Source organism: Oryzias latipes, chromosome 8 (assembly GCF_053564925.1).
Source record: "Oryzias latipes strain Hd-rR chromosome 8, Olatipes_Hd-rR_3.1".
NCBI lineage: Eukaryota > Metazoa > Chordata > Actinopteri > Beloniformes > Adrianichthyidae > Oryzias > Oryzias latipes.
Window position 1 is genome coordinate 953634 of NC_136244.1, and position 16789 is coordinate 970422.

Genomic DNA, 16789 nt, shown 5'->3' on the forward strand with positions numbered 1-16789 from the left:
GGACCACAGTGATGGATCACAGTGATTGATCAGTGATGGATCAGTGATGGACCACAGTGATGGATCAGTGATGGATCACAGTGATGGATCACATTGATGGATCACAGTGACGGACCACAGTGATAAATCACAGTGATGGATCACAGTGACAGATTACAATGATGGATCACAGTGATGGATCAGTGATGGATCACAGTGATGGATCACATTGATGGATCACAGTGACGGACCACAGTGATGGATCACAGTGATGGATCAGTCATGGATCACAGTGATTGATCAGTGATGGATCAGTGATGGACCACAGTGATGGATCACAGTGATGGATCACATTGATGGATCACAGTGACGGACCACAGTGATGGATCACAGTGATTGATCAGTGATGGATCAGTGATGGACCACAGTGATGGATCACAGTGATGGATCACATTGATGGATCACAGTGACGGACCACAGTGATGGATCACAGTGATTGATCAGTGATGGATCACGGTGATGGATCAGTGATGGATCAGTGATGGACCACAGTGATGGATCACAGTGATGGATCACATTGATGGATCACAGTGACGGACCACAGTGATGGATCACAGTGATTGATCAGTGATGGATCACGGTGATGGATCAGTGATGGATCAGTGATGGATCACAGTGATGGATCAGTGATGGATCAGTGATGGATCAGTGATGGATCACAGTGATGGATCAGTGATGGATCAGTGATGGATCACAGTGAAGCAGCATCTATAATCTGATGAGAAAACAGAAACTAAAAAACTGAACTATGAATCACTTCACAGCAAAAGTCGACACAGACGCCACGAAAACTTAGACAATTTAATCCAAAATGAAGGACACATCATCAAAGGATCCACTGGCGTCCTTGTGTTCAAGTTCTCACTCTATTGAAAAATGAAAACAAATATTTGCACAACTTGCATATATTTTATATGTTCCATGTACATAAATATAAATATACCCACATGAAACCTTATTTACCTCTTTTCATTTTTAAAATTGAAAAAATACAGTGAACCTCTAAAAAAATGTTTAAAAGAAAGTTATAAAAATGGGAAATTATTTATTTTAATATAATCTAAATATCTGGTGAAACACTGAAGTGTCACCCATTTTCATAATGTTGTGATTTACTCAAATGTGCTCTGTAATCATATTTTTATTTCTCATCCACTGTACCTTTTTTGTCCCTGTTTATTCTGACTTCTTCTGGTGATGTGGGTGAATATTAAGGCATGTTAGTAAAGTTTGTTTCAGAAAAAAGTATTTGAACCCCCAAAACTACCCTAACTAATGGTACAAAGTTTATTTTCGTTAGGTAAATAAATATATTTGAATGTATATCTTTTTTCTTTTCCATATATCTATAAACTGTCGGGTCTTCAACAGTCAACTCCAGAAGTTCAAAGGATTTACCTTTTTTTTAAACCAAATTTTATTTTGGACAATAGGTAACAGAAAACACTAAGTCCAGTGAAGGCGTGACATCAACGCCAAACATTCCTGTGTTTTCTGCTTTTTTTAATGAACATTTGCAGAATACAATACAAAAAATACAACCTTTATAAAAATAAACTATAAGAATAAAACAACATTGTTTAGACCTTTTGAAAATCTTAACAATTAAGAACAAAATTAGAAGTAATGTACATTTTTTAAACAAACTAGTGTTCAATAATAACCAAATAAAGCAACCACAGAAGGAACTAAATAAGTTATTAAAAAATAAAATAGAAGATTAAATAAAAGAATTAAAAAAATAGATTAAAAAATATAAATGCACGAGTTAACCTGTTACTAACCCCAAAGATTTCCAGATGTTAATCGTTTTTTGAGCCTTTGTATTTCTTGAAGCAGAAATTAGTTTTAATTGTTGCAGTTCCAAAACTTCCGTCCGTGACGTCACAGTTGACCTCAGCAACATGGCGGCGGCGGCAGACATCTTTGCTGTAAGCTAGCTCGTCCCGTCTCTGGAGTTTAGCGGGGGTGTGTTTCTTCTTCTCTGCTTCGGGGCAGCGACGGTTGTATTTAGGTGAAAAGATGGCGGCTGTGCATCTGCGGATCGGGGACTTGGTGTGGTAAGTTGGCCTTTAAACACCAACGTTTGATCTCGGATGCCCTAAAAACCGCCCGTCGTTCGTGGGAAGTTCTAACGTGGCGTTCAGCGCGTTTGTTCCTCCTTCGTGATCCGGAACACCGTCCGTTTCTCAACCCAAACAGAAAGCTAGCTAAGCTGACTCAGCCGTTAGCCGCCAGGCTGCCGTTTGAGCAACTTCGGGGGCACCTGCGGTTCTCTGGGGCCCTTCGCAGCGGGTAATTTTTTTTGGTTTCCGCCGCACAGATCATCATCATGTTGTCGTCTGGCTGTGAAGTAACCGTGACGCGCCGTTTAGCGTCGTAGATCGAGCAGAACCTGTTAGCGCCGCGTCCGCTCTGCTTCCGTGTTTTCCTCTGCGCACTTCCACCCGCGTCACCTGAACGTCTGCCCCGCAGACCCCGCAAACGGCACCGACGTGTTAGCACAGTTCGCTTGTTGCGCCTGTGGTGAGCCGAGCTGGCAGGCTGGTAACTTTGCCCGTGCTCTTGCGTCCCGGTACGGTCGTCCGGAACAGGCTGGGGCCCCTCAGCACCTGGCCCCAGCTGGTGCCGAGGAGGGGCCCCCAGGCTCCAGCAGAGCAGCTGACCTTAAATATCTGACTTGTTGTCTAGGGGGAAACTGGGCCGCTACCCACCATGGCCTGGAAAGGTAAGTGACCCAAACTGACCCTAAAATAAGCCGAACTGTATTTACTTTGTTGTAACTATGCGACGGTTTCTCCTCATTCTCAGATTGTAAGCCCCCCCAAAGACCTAAAGAAGCCCAGGGGGAAAAAGTGCCACTTTGTGAAGTTCTTTGGGACTGAAGACCAGTAAGTACCTGAGATCCCGTCTCCACCGGAGCGTGCCCCCCCCCCCCTGAACCGTGAGCCCCTCTGTGTTTGCCACCAGCGCCTGGATCAAGGTGGAGCAGCTGAAGCCGTACCACCCCCACAAGGAAGAGATGATCAAGATCAATAAAGGCAAGCGCTTCCAGCAGGCGGTGGACGCCGTGGAGGACTTCCTGAAGAAGGCCAAGGGGAAGGAGCAGGTGAGCGAGGTCGAAGGTCGTCTGTTTGTAGAGCAGCAGCGTGTGGAGAAAAGCAGCTCCTGAATGCAGCATCCAATCAAAAAAAGGAGCTAGAATGGGGGGGGGTCATTAAATGCATGTTGTTGCACAGCAGCAGAAAATAAACATAAAACATGGAGCAGTAATAAACACTGACGTAGGCTGTGTCCAAATCCCCACCCTAACTACTAAAAACTATGCAGTGCCATGGATTTTAAAAACAATTCGGACACCGTGCACATTATTATTATTATTATTTAAAAAAATGTTTCTAACGGTCGATATGACATCATCGATTTCACACAGTTAAAATCTAATTGATATGAGCGTTTTGTGACGATAATTTATGTCTCCTGAAGATAAAAACTTTGATGGCTTGTCAAAAAAATTCATTAAAATCTTTTTCTTTTCTTTTTTTTGCAAAAATTGTTCCGACGCAATGCATTGTGGTCTATATTCGCCGATCTAGTGAGCATCGATGCACACTGGATTTTGGGAGTTTTATATTGGGACAGAACTACAAAACGGTGAATTTAGGAATTCAGACACAACCTTAGTTTATTTTCTGAAATCCTTTTATTCCATAACACACTCTGTGATCCACTGAGTAGGAAGAGAAACAGTTAAAATATCAACATGTATTTATTATTTTCAGTTGGGGAGCCACAAAATCCAAATCCTCTCTGCAAAGTCAAACATGGTCGTCATCGCCGTTGGCTCCCCGCCATGGCGAGCAGCTCGTTCGTGTTGACGTGTTTGTGCTCTCAGCACTGAAAGCCAGTTCCTACGTCTCATTTGCTGGGCGTCAGAATAAAAACCCTGATGCTTTATCGTAGCATAGCTGCTGGAAGGAGTCCTAATGCCCCCCCCCCGCATCGCTCACTTCCTGTTTGATATCTGACGGTGGAGATCAACCTCACATGGGACGGGTTAACACAAGTCCTCTGCAGTCATTTACACTTGTTACTAGCTTTAGCTTCATGGAAGGTAATTTATATTTACATACTTTAGTGGATCTAAAAAAACAAGTGTTTAAAAATGATTTAAAGCATAAATTCTGTTTAGTTCAACCATGATGGCTGTCATGGCGCCGTGATGCGTTCGGGTGGAAGCTTGGACTGAAAAATCCTGTTTTCTCAGGACTGTAAAGGAGACTCTAAAGGAAAGAAGGCACCCAGCAAGCCTCTGAAAATCCTGGAGGAGGACGATGAGGACCTCAGCGCCCTGAGGGATCCCTCTGAGAAGGTGAGAGCTGACGCCGGCGTCCGGCTTTGACCGAAGCAGACGGGGACGTGACGGGTGAACACCAGCATGAAACAGCTGCTCAGATTCTACTGTAGATCTGATCTGCTGTATGTAGGGCTGGGTGATTCATGTACATTTGTTGTTTGAGATGATTTAGTTTTGGGGAAATCAAGGTTTTATTCATTTTATTTGATCTCTGCTCTCTGCCGTTGTTGGGAGGAAAGTCCGTCCGCCGGTCTCTCAAAAAGCTCAGATGTGAAAACAGCAGCGAGCAAAGAGGAGCCACGCCAGCGAGGCGGAGAATAAAAACACGAGCACACGCCGTGCCCCCCACCCCCGCAACGTCAGTTTGAGTTGAAGCTGCTGAAGCAGCAGAACATGTGAGGATTTTTACCAGGATCCAGACAGAAGTGGAGGAGAAACCTGCTGGACTCACAGCAGCAACACAAGGTTTATTTGGAGACAGTTGCACACTGATGCTACCATGCTAACAGGCTGTTCCATGTGTCAACCATTGACTGTAAAAACAACGGACAGCTCAACCCCTCCCTTCTCGTCTTTACTAACAGGAAGTGCCTCTGATGTGGGCGCCGCCACGTTAAAGCCAGATGACAGTGATTGGTCCGAGTCGCTCGGAGTCATCGTATCTATGGCAACTACTGTCGCTATTGTCATGGATACGATGACTCGGACCAATCACTGTCGTCTGGTTTTTGACATGGCGTATCGGGAAGCAATGGGGGGGTTAGCATCATTTGACAAGAGCCGGAGGTAGGACATTTCCTCTGGGGGGCGTCACACCTACGGTGTCGCCTACATGTGACCACAGAGCGGATTTTAAGACGTGGTGGATAAATGACACAAAATGAAAACTGCATTTTAGAGAAGAGCCACTTTGTATGGAACTTTATTAGAAGTGCCTTTGGAACATGTCAGAATCCAGGTGACGGACTGAACCTCCTGTTCTCACGGCCAGTTTTCAGTAGGAAAACACAAACATTCATAGACGCTGTGAAAACGGCAAAAGCAGAGAACAGAGATGGATTAGAAACCAAAAACTGTTTTTATCTGTTTTCCTGATGCTGTGACTTCCTCCCTGTTTGCATTGAACCTAATATCATTTTTTTAAAGGAACACCAATAGTTTTCTTTGTAAAGTGTTGGAATCATCAGGTTGGTAGTTTCCTTATCTACCAGCTAACGTGTCAAAAGTGAGATTTTGTTCTCTGGTTGTCACTTCAAACTTGGAGCATCAAACCACAAACATCAAAATCTGTTTCAAGGATGTTGTTAGCAGAAATTCTCTGCTGAGTCATTCTAGTGTTTCTCTTTGAGACGATCAAGCTAGCGGTAGCTAAAAACATCTGCTGCTTTGTGCGCTAAACATTTTTACAGCTTCTATTCAGTTAAACTTTGTGTTTGAGTCAATTTCCAAAGTAGATGTTAAAATAAAATAGTTTTTGTTAAATATTTCCGTTAAAGAACGTAAAAGCAGGTAGAGAAAAGGGATTAAAATGGAATGTGGGAATAAAACCTCTGAGATTCACATACAGCTCTCCTGAATGTGAACACTAAACGACTAAAGCTGTTGGTCACCAATCATCAAGCAACTACTGCAGTCAATTGGATGCACTCAGAGAATAAAGGGCTGAATACTTTTGCACACTGCACTTCTCAGTTTTATATGTAAAAAGAGAAATTGAACTCTTGCATAAATTTCTTTCTACTTCACAAGTGCGTGCCACTTTGTGTTGGTCTTTCACATCAAATTCCAATAAAACATTTTTATGCTTATGGTCATAATGTGAGAAAATAGGGCATCAAAAGGGTATAAATACTTTTGCTAGCCACTGTGGAAAGTGGAACAGTTCCAGCTCAATTTAATCTTCTCTTTTTTGGATAAATGCGACTCGACCAAAGATTGAAAAATGAAGTTTGACCACACCTGATTTTTTTCCTGAACTTCTGTTTGTTTAGTCTGATGTCAGTTGTAATTTTTTAATTGAGTAAAACAAATGAGGGGGGAGTGGAACCTGCATGGAGAACGAACCACCAGGTTTGATGCTGAACTGTTGGTGATTGAGCGGAATGGCGGGGGTCTTCTTCAGGAATCAGGATCACAAAAAGGTCCTTTCAACAAGTCTTTGTGGTCTCATTTGGGATCAAGCTTGTGGGTTCTGGAAAAGGTTTTCCTCGTGTGGAAGATGGGATGTGTGCAAAAACTGTTGATCCCATTTCAGTGGATCAGTGGGACGTTCTCTGATCAGTGATGCCTGATGCCTGCAGGCTCTCTAATGGTACATTTGTACGGTCAGGTCAGCTGTTCGATTTTTGTTCCTACTTCCTATAGTTTCAGAACTTTTGTTCTGCCTCTAAGATGTGATTCTGCTGAGGTTATCTCTGCTAGAACTGAAGCTGCTTGGATGGTGTGGTTGTGGTATGATTCCTCAGATTAAGTAAGCGTCAATAAAAACCTTGTAAGACAATGTGGTTGCAGCTAAAATGGATTAATAGCAGGCAGATGAAACCGTGAAAGTGAGACTGGAAGCTGCACTCATGTGAAAACCAGCAGTTTACAAATCCCTGAAACCAGCAAGGCTTCAAAAACTGTAAGATCCAGATGAAGCCGGTTTCACATATGTCTGGTGGATTCCAGGTGTGTCAGGGGCGTCTGGTGGATTCCAGGTGTGTCAGGGGCGTCTGGTTGATTCCAGGTGTGTCAGGGGCGTCTGGTGGATTCCAGGTGTGTCAGGGGCGTCTGGTGGATTCCAGGTGTGTCAGGGGCGTCTGGTGGATTCCAGGTGTGTCAGGGGCGTCTGGTGGATTCCAGGTGTGTCAGGGGCGTCTGGTGGATTCCAGGTGTGTCAGGGGCGTCTGGTGGATTCCAGGTGTGTCAGGGGCGTCTGGTGGATTCCAGGTGTGTCAGGGGCGTCTGGTGGATTCCAGGTGTGTCAGGGGCGTCTGGTGGATTCCAGGTGTTTCAGGGGCGTCTGGTGGATTCCAGGTGTGTCAGGGGCGTCTGGTGGATTCCAGGTGTGTCAGGGGCGTCTGGTGGATTCCAGGTGTGTCAGGGGCGTCTGGTGGATTCCAGGTGTGTCAGGGGCGTCTGGTGGATTCCTGGTGGATTCCAGGTGTGTCAGGGGCGTCTGATGGATTCGAGGATTGTCAGGGAGAAGCAGCGTGATAAAATGGAGTATTTCTGATGTGAATTGATTGATCTTTAGATGCTCCACATTCCCATGTTCAACATGAACTCTGCGGTTTGGAAAGCTGGGGGCAAATGCAGCAGCTGTGTAGTCTCTCACTGAAATGTAATGTTTTCCCAACAAAAGAAGGAAAGGAAAGTTTTCATCCTGGCGGCAGCACTGGGCTGCCCACAGGTGCTGGTCTCCAGGCGTGCGTCAGCAGAAGCTGAGGCTGACGGACACGTCTGCAGTCACGTGCTCGCATGGATGCAGCTGTGCATGTGGCCCTCTGGTGCACAGCTGCAGACTCGACTTCATCTCTGGACTTCAAGATGAATGTGTGTCTCTTTCCTTCTTAAGGACTTAACTGACTCTGACCCCGAGCCATCTGCTATGGAGAGGCTGGGGGCTGGACCCGGCTCTGGATTCAAATGGGAAACCAGCGTAGGTGGACCCCTACCCCCCCTGCCCCCAAAGCCTCCCTTGCCTTGCTGTTCTTCCACCTGATCTTAACTAACTCTGGCTTCAAACCACCAACTGCTGCAAACCTTTCCCTTCTGGCTTGTGTGGTGCTCACTGCAGACTGCTGAAGCTGCCTGTCATGCCTTCTGTTGGGGGGTCAGTAGCTGTGTGTGTGTGGAGGGGGGTGGAAGAGGCTTGAATCTGGTCTGCATTTCAGACTGTCAGTGTGTGGGGGTCGTGCTGCCTTGCTCATGGGCAGCAGGCCATGCCATTGATTTTTCCCTTAGAATGCGTTCTTATGCTTTTGTTCATTTAGATTTAGGTTGTTTTTATTTCAGTTCACTTTACAAAACCCCCGATATGGACCTTTACTAATGTACAAAATGTCTATTTTGTCCCAAAAAAGAAGGCAGAGCTGTAGATGTTTTAGGGCCCCCCAAAGGCCCTGACAGTCGGTGGACAGCAGGCTGACACCCCCCAACACACCTGCAGGTGGAAACGTTGAAATGGGTTTGTTGGGGCCCTCCTACCCCAGACTGCAGCCTTCTGTCAAAGCAGGTGTTTGGATGGGAACTAGCCCTGCTCCAACACCAGCCATTAACACTCCTCTTGTTGTGTTGCAGCCAGTCAAAGATGACCCACATTTTCATCATTTCCTGCTCAGCCAGTCAGAGAAGGTAAGAATCCCATTAAGAGGAGCGGGATGGGGGTGTGGCTTTTTTCCTGCCTTCCAGAGAGGGGAGGGGGTTTAGGAACTGCTTACATGGTGGGACTGAGGGTTAGAAAACGTCTTCATACATGGATGGTGAGATCACTTCTTCTGGCTCGTCAGCGCCGCGTGGGGACCGCTGACCTTCGTCGTCATGGTTACTCGTTGGACTCTCCAGTCCAGCTTCTGGTTTCGTCTGCTTGAAGCACAAACGAGTTATTTTCTTCCCCAACATTGACGGGTTTCTCTGACATGAATGGATCTCATCAGTGCACGCTAAGGCTGTCATGCGTGACGCTAAAACGAATTGTCCTCCACAATGTGGGGGTTATGGAGCAGAATTTTGGGTTGTTTTTATGAACAATCCAGACAAATGTGACAAAAAATGTTCAGGTCAGTCTGTTAAAAACTGTTTATCTGTGGGATTTCTCCCCGATTGGTTGTTTTAGTGGCGGCGTTATCTGCTGTCATCCGTTGGACTCCTGCACTCTCTAGCGTGTGCAGTAGGTCACGCGTGTCGGTGCAGATATTCAGAGGTGACCTTTTGCTTGTGCTTATGACCTGAACAGTGAAGTTGTGGATCCCATGGTGGATCTGTCACTGATTGGTTACCAGCTGGTTAGTCAGACCTGAGAGGCTCACCTGCTCACCACCTGTGCTTTGTGTCCACAGCCAGCCTCTTCCATGGAGCCCATAAGCAAACGCCTGAAGATCATTGAAGAGGTCAGTCAACTTCTTCCTTGGGGGAGCCGTTTTTCTCCCATGGGGCTTTTTTTATTAAATGTTTTTAATAAAAATACCTCTGAAAAGGCCTCAGACACCCAAACAAATGAACTAAAACTACAACTGAGTGTTTCTTTATTCAAATCGTGGGGAATCAGGACTACAATTGTGAAAGATTGTGGTTGTTTTGTACAAACTACAGTCTGCAGGTCAGTCTCCAAGCTCCGCCCCTTTCTGACCATCCACCTGCAGACCAACAGATCCATGAGCGTCTGTGTTTTCCTGGTCTGAACTGGAGTCTGGATCAGAACTGGACGGATGGACGGATCTGATGTTGCTGCTGATTCTGTTGCTACGCTAATGTTAGGATGGGGAGGGGCAGGGGGGGGGGGGCAGTGGGAACAAGGGGATGATGGAAATAAACCGGAGGCTTACGTCCACGCCAACAGCCCTGCCCACTGCTTGATGGTGAGTTTCTTAGGAACTGCTGCCGCTCTGCAGAAACTATGTCCCAGTCCCCTGATTCTCAGAGGAACCAAAAGGCAGCGAGAAGCGTTCTGAGGACTCTGATGTTCTGGATCAGGACTGTGTTGGGGTGTCACTGCAGCTGATGCAGAGTGTTTGTGACGCAGGTCACAGGCTCCACATCCATTCAAGCAGCAGACAGCACAGCCATTAACGGGAGCATCACCCCCACCGATAAGAGGTGAGGACAGCCCGCTGCGCTCTGGCACCACCGTCTGAGTGTGTTGTAATGGTTGCTCTCTGTGAATTGTGTCTCGTAGGATAGGTTTCTTGGGTCTGGGGCTCATGGGCAGTGGCATCGTTTCCAACCTGTTAAAAATGGGTCACGTTGTGACCGTGTGGAACCGCACCGCCGAAAAGGTACCGTCTTCTTCAGACGCCCTGTTTTGTGTGTGTTTGATGAAAACTGCAGCTAACGTCACAGAAACGTCTATAGAACAGCCGTTTTTCTGTTCCACCGTAGCACTAGATCTGATCTGTTCCGGGTAGATGTGGAACGTTTCCACTCACTAGCTCTGCTTCAGGACTCCTGATCTGGTGCAAACATTTCTCCGGCCCTTTGAGTGGCTTTCCTTCACCTGTTGGTGCCTGCAGGTGATCTTGAATGAAGCTTGTTTTCTAGTTCAGTAGTAGCACGGCTCCGCTCTGCAGGTGAATAAACGGCGGGTCTTTAGCTCTCTACCGTCATTCAGGTCCCTGTCATTCTTCCTGTAGACTCCGCTTACCAGGTGCCTTCATGTCCCGCCAGTTTAGAGGAGCGGCTAAAAGTCAGGCCTTTCTGTGACGCTACCAGAAAAGTACCGTCTGACCAAACTCCACTTGTTTTTTTTTTCCCAGTGTGACCTGTTCATCCAGGAGGGGGCCAGGTTAGGCAGAACCCCGGCAGAAGTGGCTTCCATGTGTGACATCACCTTCTCTTGTGTCTCTGACCCAAAGGCTGCTAGAGACGTGAGCATCTTCTCTGTAGAAACAGACGGCTGTCACTGCGGCAGCGTCAGGTCTGACCAAAGCTCCTGTTTGTTGTCAGCTGGTGCTAGGACCCAGCGGAGTCCTGCAGGGAATCAGGCCGGGCAAATGCTACATCGAGATGTCCACCGTGGACCCGGAGACCATCACAGAGCTGTCCCAGGTGTGCCTTCTGCACGCTGAAGCTGCTCGGGTGGGCGCCTCCGCAGCCGCTGAACTCTGTCTTTGAACGGCAGGTGATCACGTCGCGAGGCGGACGCTTTCTGGAAGCTCCGGTGGCAGGAAGCCAGCAGCTCTCAAACGACGGCATGCTGGTCATCCTGGCTGCAGGCGACCGGACCGTGTACGAGGACTGCAGCAGCTGTTTTCAGGCCATGGGCAAAACCTCCTTCTTTCTTGGTAACTAAGAATAGAGAATAGTTGTCACACAGACTGGTGTTTCTGCCCCCTGTGAGGGTATATCCAGGTGGTTTGGGGCGATCTTCATGCAGGTCCTGTTCTCACGTAGTCTCTGTCGTCAGGTGAAGCAGGAAACGCAGCGAGAATGATGCTGATCCTCAACATGGTGCAGGGCAGTTTCATGGCCACCATTGCAGAGGGCTTAACTCTAGCCCAAGCAACGGGCCAATCACAGCAGACCTTCCTGGACATCCTGTGCCAGGGCCAGATGGCCAGCACCTTTGTGGACCAGAAGTGCCAAAGTCAGTAGCTCCACGGTTTGAGGCTTTGATTAAATGTGTTCATGTTGAGTATTGACAGGTCCTTCTGTAACCATAGCAACCGATTTCAGGAAGTTCAAACTGAAAGCTTTAGGCTCACGGTTCTGTCCTCTGCCAGATATCCTGCAGGGCAACTTCAAGCCAGACTACTACCTGAAGCACATTCAGAAGGACCTGAGGTTGGCCATCTCCATGGGCGACATGGCCAACCACCCAACCCCCATGGCTGCAGCCGCCAACGAGGTACGTTCTGCCGCCGAAAGCTGGGCTGCCGTCATGTTAGAGCGTCAGTGGGACCGGGCCGGGCCGGGCTTCTTCCCCGTTCAGGAAGCCACGTGGAGTCTGGGTAATGTGCAGAAGGTGGACTGGACCTTCAGTCGCAGACCTGACGGGTAAAGCAGCATCGGTGCTGCCGTGGGACCCCCCCACAGAGCAGTGATGTCAGGGCACGCCCGTTTTCAGACGCCCCATCATGCTGCCACGCCCCCCAGAACGCTGTGAGTCACATGATGTCTGTCTGTGTGCAGGTCTACAAGAGGGCTAAAGCACTGGATCAGTCGGACAACGACATCTCTGCCGTCTACAGAGCCTACATCCACTGAAGGGGGGGGGCGTGTCCTCTGGATCCTCATTTCTTTATCAGTAGTGCTTTTTATTTCAGTTTTAGTGGTTTGTTTGAAGCCCCTCCCATCCCAGCCACCTCCCCGCCGTTGCTTCCCGTTGGAGTCCCTGAGCTTTGCACTGATTGGCTGTGAGGAGGCTGCTGCCTGAAGACGCCAGGAAACGGAGAGAGTTTGATTTTTAAAGTGTCATTTTTTATGCCCCCCCCCCCCTGCGTGTCACTGCATTGCCTTAATGTCAGACGGCCTCAAGTCGTTCAGTCAAGTTTGATTTGGGTTTGTGGGCGGAGCCATGGCTGCTTTGGTTTCCAGGTGATCCTGCTTTTTTGTTGGCGGCGTGCTGAGGCCTTAAAGCTCTGTCCTGGCGGAGACCGCCACCCGTCAGAGCCTTTACAGGCCCGTGTGGAGCTCAGAAGGTTTGGACCCGGGTCGTCAGAGCCACAGACTGTTACACGGCAGCAGAGTCCGGGTTTGGCTGCTGCCTCCCGTCTGCAGCGCCTGCTGGTCCGCAGGTGTGGCAGTAAATCAGAAGTTCCTCTCTACAAAAACGTTTGACCGCCTGAGTTACGGCTGAGAAAAAGAAACCCTCTTCCTTTGTTTTTTCTTCATTTAAATCCAACCCCTTCGGACAGAACCATTCCAGAACCATTCTGGACTGACTCCACATCTGTAAGCCCAGCGTGTTGCGCTGTGACGTATGAACGCCATGCAGAACGCGGCGTGCAGCTCCAGCTGTGCGAGACGTGAAAGGAGCACGGCATGATGGGTGAATGACTGTCATCTGAACTGATCAGAACTGTTCTTGGTGGGACTTCAGTGTTCAGGTTGGACTTTTCACTGTTTTCAGAGGAAACCTGTAAATATCACGTCCAGCTGTTCCTTTTGTGTCCAAAACCCCAAATGATTCCTTCTTCCTTTGGTTTGGACTGCAGCTTCAGACTTCAGGTCTGTAGATTTCTCAGACTTGACACAGAAGCGTCTCTTATAATCCTGCTCATCGCATTGAAATGATCTTTTGGACCCCAGCGGTCAGAGGGGGGGCAACTTTGCTTTAGGGGGATATTTATGATTTTGTGTACGTATAGAAATGCAAAGACTTTTGTGCTGTTTAATAAATCCTCCCCTGATTATGGAGTCCTGTGGTTTCCTTGTGCTGCTGTGGTACAGCGTCCAGCCCGTGCTGCCAGGACGGCCTCGCGGTTCTCAGGAGAACTGCATGGTGGACTTTCCTTCAGTCAGCGTGTCTAATTCATCCAGTGTTGAGTTATGGACGTTACACGAGGAGCAAGAAGATCCATGGGACAATAAAACTTCAGGTTTCCTTATGGTGTCACGGACCCGACCTCCAGAGGAGATTCCCAACCTCCGAAGAGATTCCCGACCTCCAGAGAAGATTCCCGACCTCCAGAGAAGATTCCTGACCTCCAGAGAAGATTCCTGGCCTCCAGACGAGATCCCCGACCTCCAGAGAAGATTCCTGGCCTCCAGACGAGATCCCCGACCTCCAAACAAGATCCCCGACCTCCAAACGAGATTCCCGACCTCCAGAGGAGATTCCTGACCTCCAGAGAAGATTCCCAACCTCCAGAGAAGATTCCCAACCTCCGAAGAGATTCCCGACCTCCAGAGAAGATTCCCGACCTCCAGAGAAGATTCCTGACCTCCAGAGAAGATTCCTGGCCTCCAGACGAGATCCCCGACCTCCAAACAAGATCCCCGACCTCCAAACGAGATTCCCGACCTCCAGAGGAGATTCCTGACCTCCAGAGAAGATTCCCGACCTCCAGAGAAGATTCCTGACCTCCAGAGAAGATTCCTGACCTCCAGAGAAGATTCCCAACCTCCGAAGAGATTCCCGACCTCCAGAGAAGATTCCCGACCTCCAGAGAAGATTCCTGGCCTCCAGACGAGATCCCCGACCTCCAGAGAAGATTCCTGGCCTCCAGACGAGATCCCCGACCTCCAGAGAAGATTCCTGGCCTCCAGACGAGATCCCTGACCTCCAGAGAAGATTCCTGGCCTCCAGACGAGATCCCCGACCTCCAAACAAGATCCCCGACCTCCAAACGAGATTCCCGACCTCCAGAGGAGATTCCCGACCTCCAGAGGAGATTCCTGACCTCCGAAGAGATTCCCGACCTCCAGAGAAGATTCCCGACCTCCAGAGAAGATTCCTGGCCTCCAGACGAGATCCCCGACCTCCAAACGAGATTCCCGACCTCCAGAGAAGATTCCCGACCTCCAGAGGAGATTCCTGACCTAGAGGAGATTCCCCAACATATAGCCGGTCTGGACTGTTTTGCAGAAGAAACATCTATCAATCATGTGATTATGGTCAATCTTGAAGAAGACAAAACGCCTGGAACACATGAGTGACCAAGTGAACCAAACGTGCTCCAGGCGTCAAATTCATCAAAGTAAACCAGCTGAACGCCGTCGCTGCTGCCTGACGCCTCTTTGACCCTGAGCTGCTGGTTCTGTCGGTTCTGTCGGCTCCAGGTCTTTTCCTCACGGCTCAAACTGAGACCGGGTGGCAGAACCACCTGTTGTCCCGTAAGCCCGCTTCAAACCTGTCTTGTTCTGGTGGTACTCTGGGCCCACCAAAGCTCTTCCTGTAAGAGTTTGGATGCTAAAAAAGATTGCAGGTTCGATTCCCGCCTGGCCAGCCCATGCGTGGAAGTGTCCTTGGCCGAGACATTGAACCCCACCTTCCCTCTGGTGGACGGTTGGCGCCAGCGGAGCCGCCACCAGTGTGTGGACGTGTGTGTGACTGTAAAGCACTTTGGACCTTTGAAGAAGGTAGAAAAGCGCTGTAGAAGTTTACGCCATTTACCGTTTCTAAAGGAAAGTTCTGATTCTCATTCAATCTGTTCCATCAACACAACAGTTTGAGGTGGACTCTCCCACCCCCTCCTGACCCACTCTGGTCTCCTGCTTCTTTGTCCTGATTGATCTCCATGGTTGTATTTGTCCACAACTTCACTCCATAACCTGATGTGTGCGTCTTTCTTCAGCTTGTGTGAGCATATGGAACTTTAAATTGTATTTTCTTGTTAGAAGAAAATGTTCCATTTGCTTTTTAACCTAAACATCAGGATTTTCCCATCAGCTGAATCCCCAAAGGTTGGCAGGGTGACCCTGCAGACAGATGGTCGTCCTCTGTGTGGGTCTTCATTGTTCTGATGCTCTGTTGTGTAATGGAAAGGAGGGCTTGGTGTGGGTGGAGACCTTCAGAGTCACAACTAAGATGAGGAGGAATAAAGGAACCATAGAACATTCGCAGCAGTAACAGGAAAATAATGTGGAGTTTTTCTTTCTCCATCATTTTTACTCCCATTTCAACTTTTTCTTCAACTCCAAGAACTTTAGTTTCTCTCACTTTACACACGTTAACCTGGTCAGTGTTCATCTTATTATTCTGGGTCGTCCTGACCCGTAGAGGAGCGGCTGCACCCTTAGGGGGGAGCAGGTGTGTCGTCCCGCTCGTACAGCCACCTTAAAGCCCCCCTCCAATGAAAATAGTGTTTTTAACATGTTCTTGTGGCTTTTTTCTCATGATGGGACAAAAATAAAATAAAAAATCAGATTAAAATTGTGTTTCTGAACATTTCTTTGTTTAAATCACTGTGAATCAGGAGCAGATGAAAAAAATGACCGACGGTGCACAAATGCTGCACAAACGGCGTGTTAAGGTTATACCTAGCTGCCCGTAGAACAGGGCCCCCAAATCCAGACCTGGGGGGCCGGGGTCCTTGTATTCCAACCATCGCCATCGCAGCTCCTTATTGGCTAAACACACCTGATCCAGGTAATCCACAGCAGATCAGGCAGCGATTCTGGGAAACCAGCAGGACACCGGCCCCCCAGGCCTGGATTTGTGGGACGTCCACACAAACTACCCTCTATGTAAATTCCTCATTTCAGGCAGCAGGTAGGAGCGCGCACATATCACGTGAACGGCATCGGGCTCCCTCTGCAGTGTGCTGGTTTTCGGGTGGGTCAGAAACCTGTAGGACACGCCCATCTCACCTACTTCCCCCTTACCTGCCCTGTCATGTTGTACAGGTGTTCACTTCACCTGCAGCAGGCCTGTAAAAAAAAATGTGCATGAGCTTTTGTAAAGACCTGTGTGCCCCGCACATACCCCCCCTCCCTCAGGGCAGGTGGGGTCATGACCTTTTGAAGTAATTCACCTGAGTATTTCTAGCTTGTACAGTAAAAGCCTGTGGATCCCTAATTTTTCTGATTTCATCATCAGTCCCTCCAAAAACACGCCGCCACAGTCTGAGCGTCCGGCTGAGGCTTCCTGGTTTCCTGTTCAGACAGTTGGTCTGAAGTGTTTCCTGAATCCACTGCTGCTCCATCGTCGCCTCCATCTTTGTCGTCTCCTCCGTCCGTCAGAGCACAGGGAACATTCTGGATGTCCATCTTTTCCTGCTTCTGGAATCAGAATTTCCTATTAAACTCTCC

At 48.3% G+C, this 16789-nt stretch overlaps 1 protein-coding gene and 1 long non-coding RNA gene across 3 annotated transcripts; one reads left to right on the forward strand and one right to left on the reverse strand.

Annotated features, from left to right (window-relative positions):
• Positions 1-1922: 1922 nt before the first annotated feature.
• On the forward strand, positions 1923-13453 carry glyr1 (glyoxylate reductase 1 homolog (Arabidopsis)). 2 transcript variants are annotated; one of them, XM_011478680.4, is made up of 16 exons: positions 1923-2099; positions 2731-2767; positions 2851-2930; positions 3010-3148; positions 4307-4411; positions 7956-8039; positions 8681-8734; positions 9439-9489; positions 10122-10195; positions 10275-10374; positions 10852-10962; positions 11042-11143; positions 11217-11379; positions 11502-11681; positions 11818-11942; positions 12227-13453. In XM_011478680.4, exons 1-16 carry the CDS (start codon positions 2062-2064, stop codon positions 12299-12301), a joined length of 1518 nt encoding a protein of 505 aa, XP_011476982.1. In that variant the 5' UTR covers positions 1923-2061; the 3' UTR covers positions 12302-13453. The 2 variants fall into 2 exon arrangements, with proteins under 2 accessions (XP_011476982.1, XP_011476984.1); XM_011478682.4 differs by lacking the exon at positions 7956-8039.
• Positions 5289-16759, reverse strand: LOC110015540 (uncharacterized). Its single transcript, XR_002290769.2, has 3 exons — positions 16513-16759; positions 16364-16408; positions 5289-5420 (listed from the first exon to the last, which is right to left on the reverse strand). It is a non-coding gene; the product is annotated as an uncharacterized LOC110015540 (long non-coding RNA).
• Between the last annotated feature and the right edge of the window lie 30 nt (positions 16760-16789).

Excerpts from the sequence above, each read along its gene's own strand:
- glyr1 (XM_011478680.4), top strand. The coding sequence starts at position 2,062 with ATGGCGGCTGTGCATCTGCGGATCGGGGACTTGGTGTG. Across the intron at positions 2,768-2,850 it reads ACCCACCATGGCCTGGAAAG|ATTGTAAGCCCCCCCAAAGA; the intron begins GTAAGTGACCCA and ends CCTCATTCTCAG. Across the intron at positions 11,380-11,501 it reads CAAAACCTCCTTCTTTCTTG|GTGAAGCAGGAAACGCAGCG; the intron begins GTAACTAAGAAT and ends CTCTGTCGTCAG.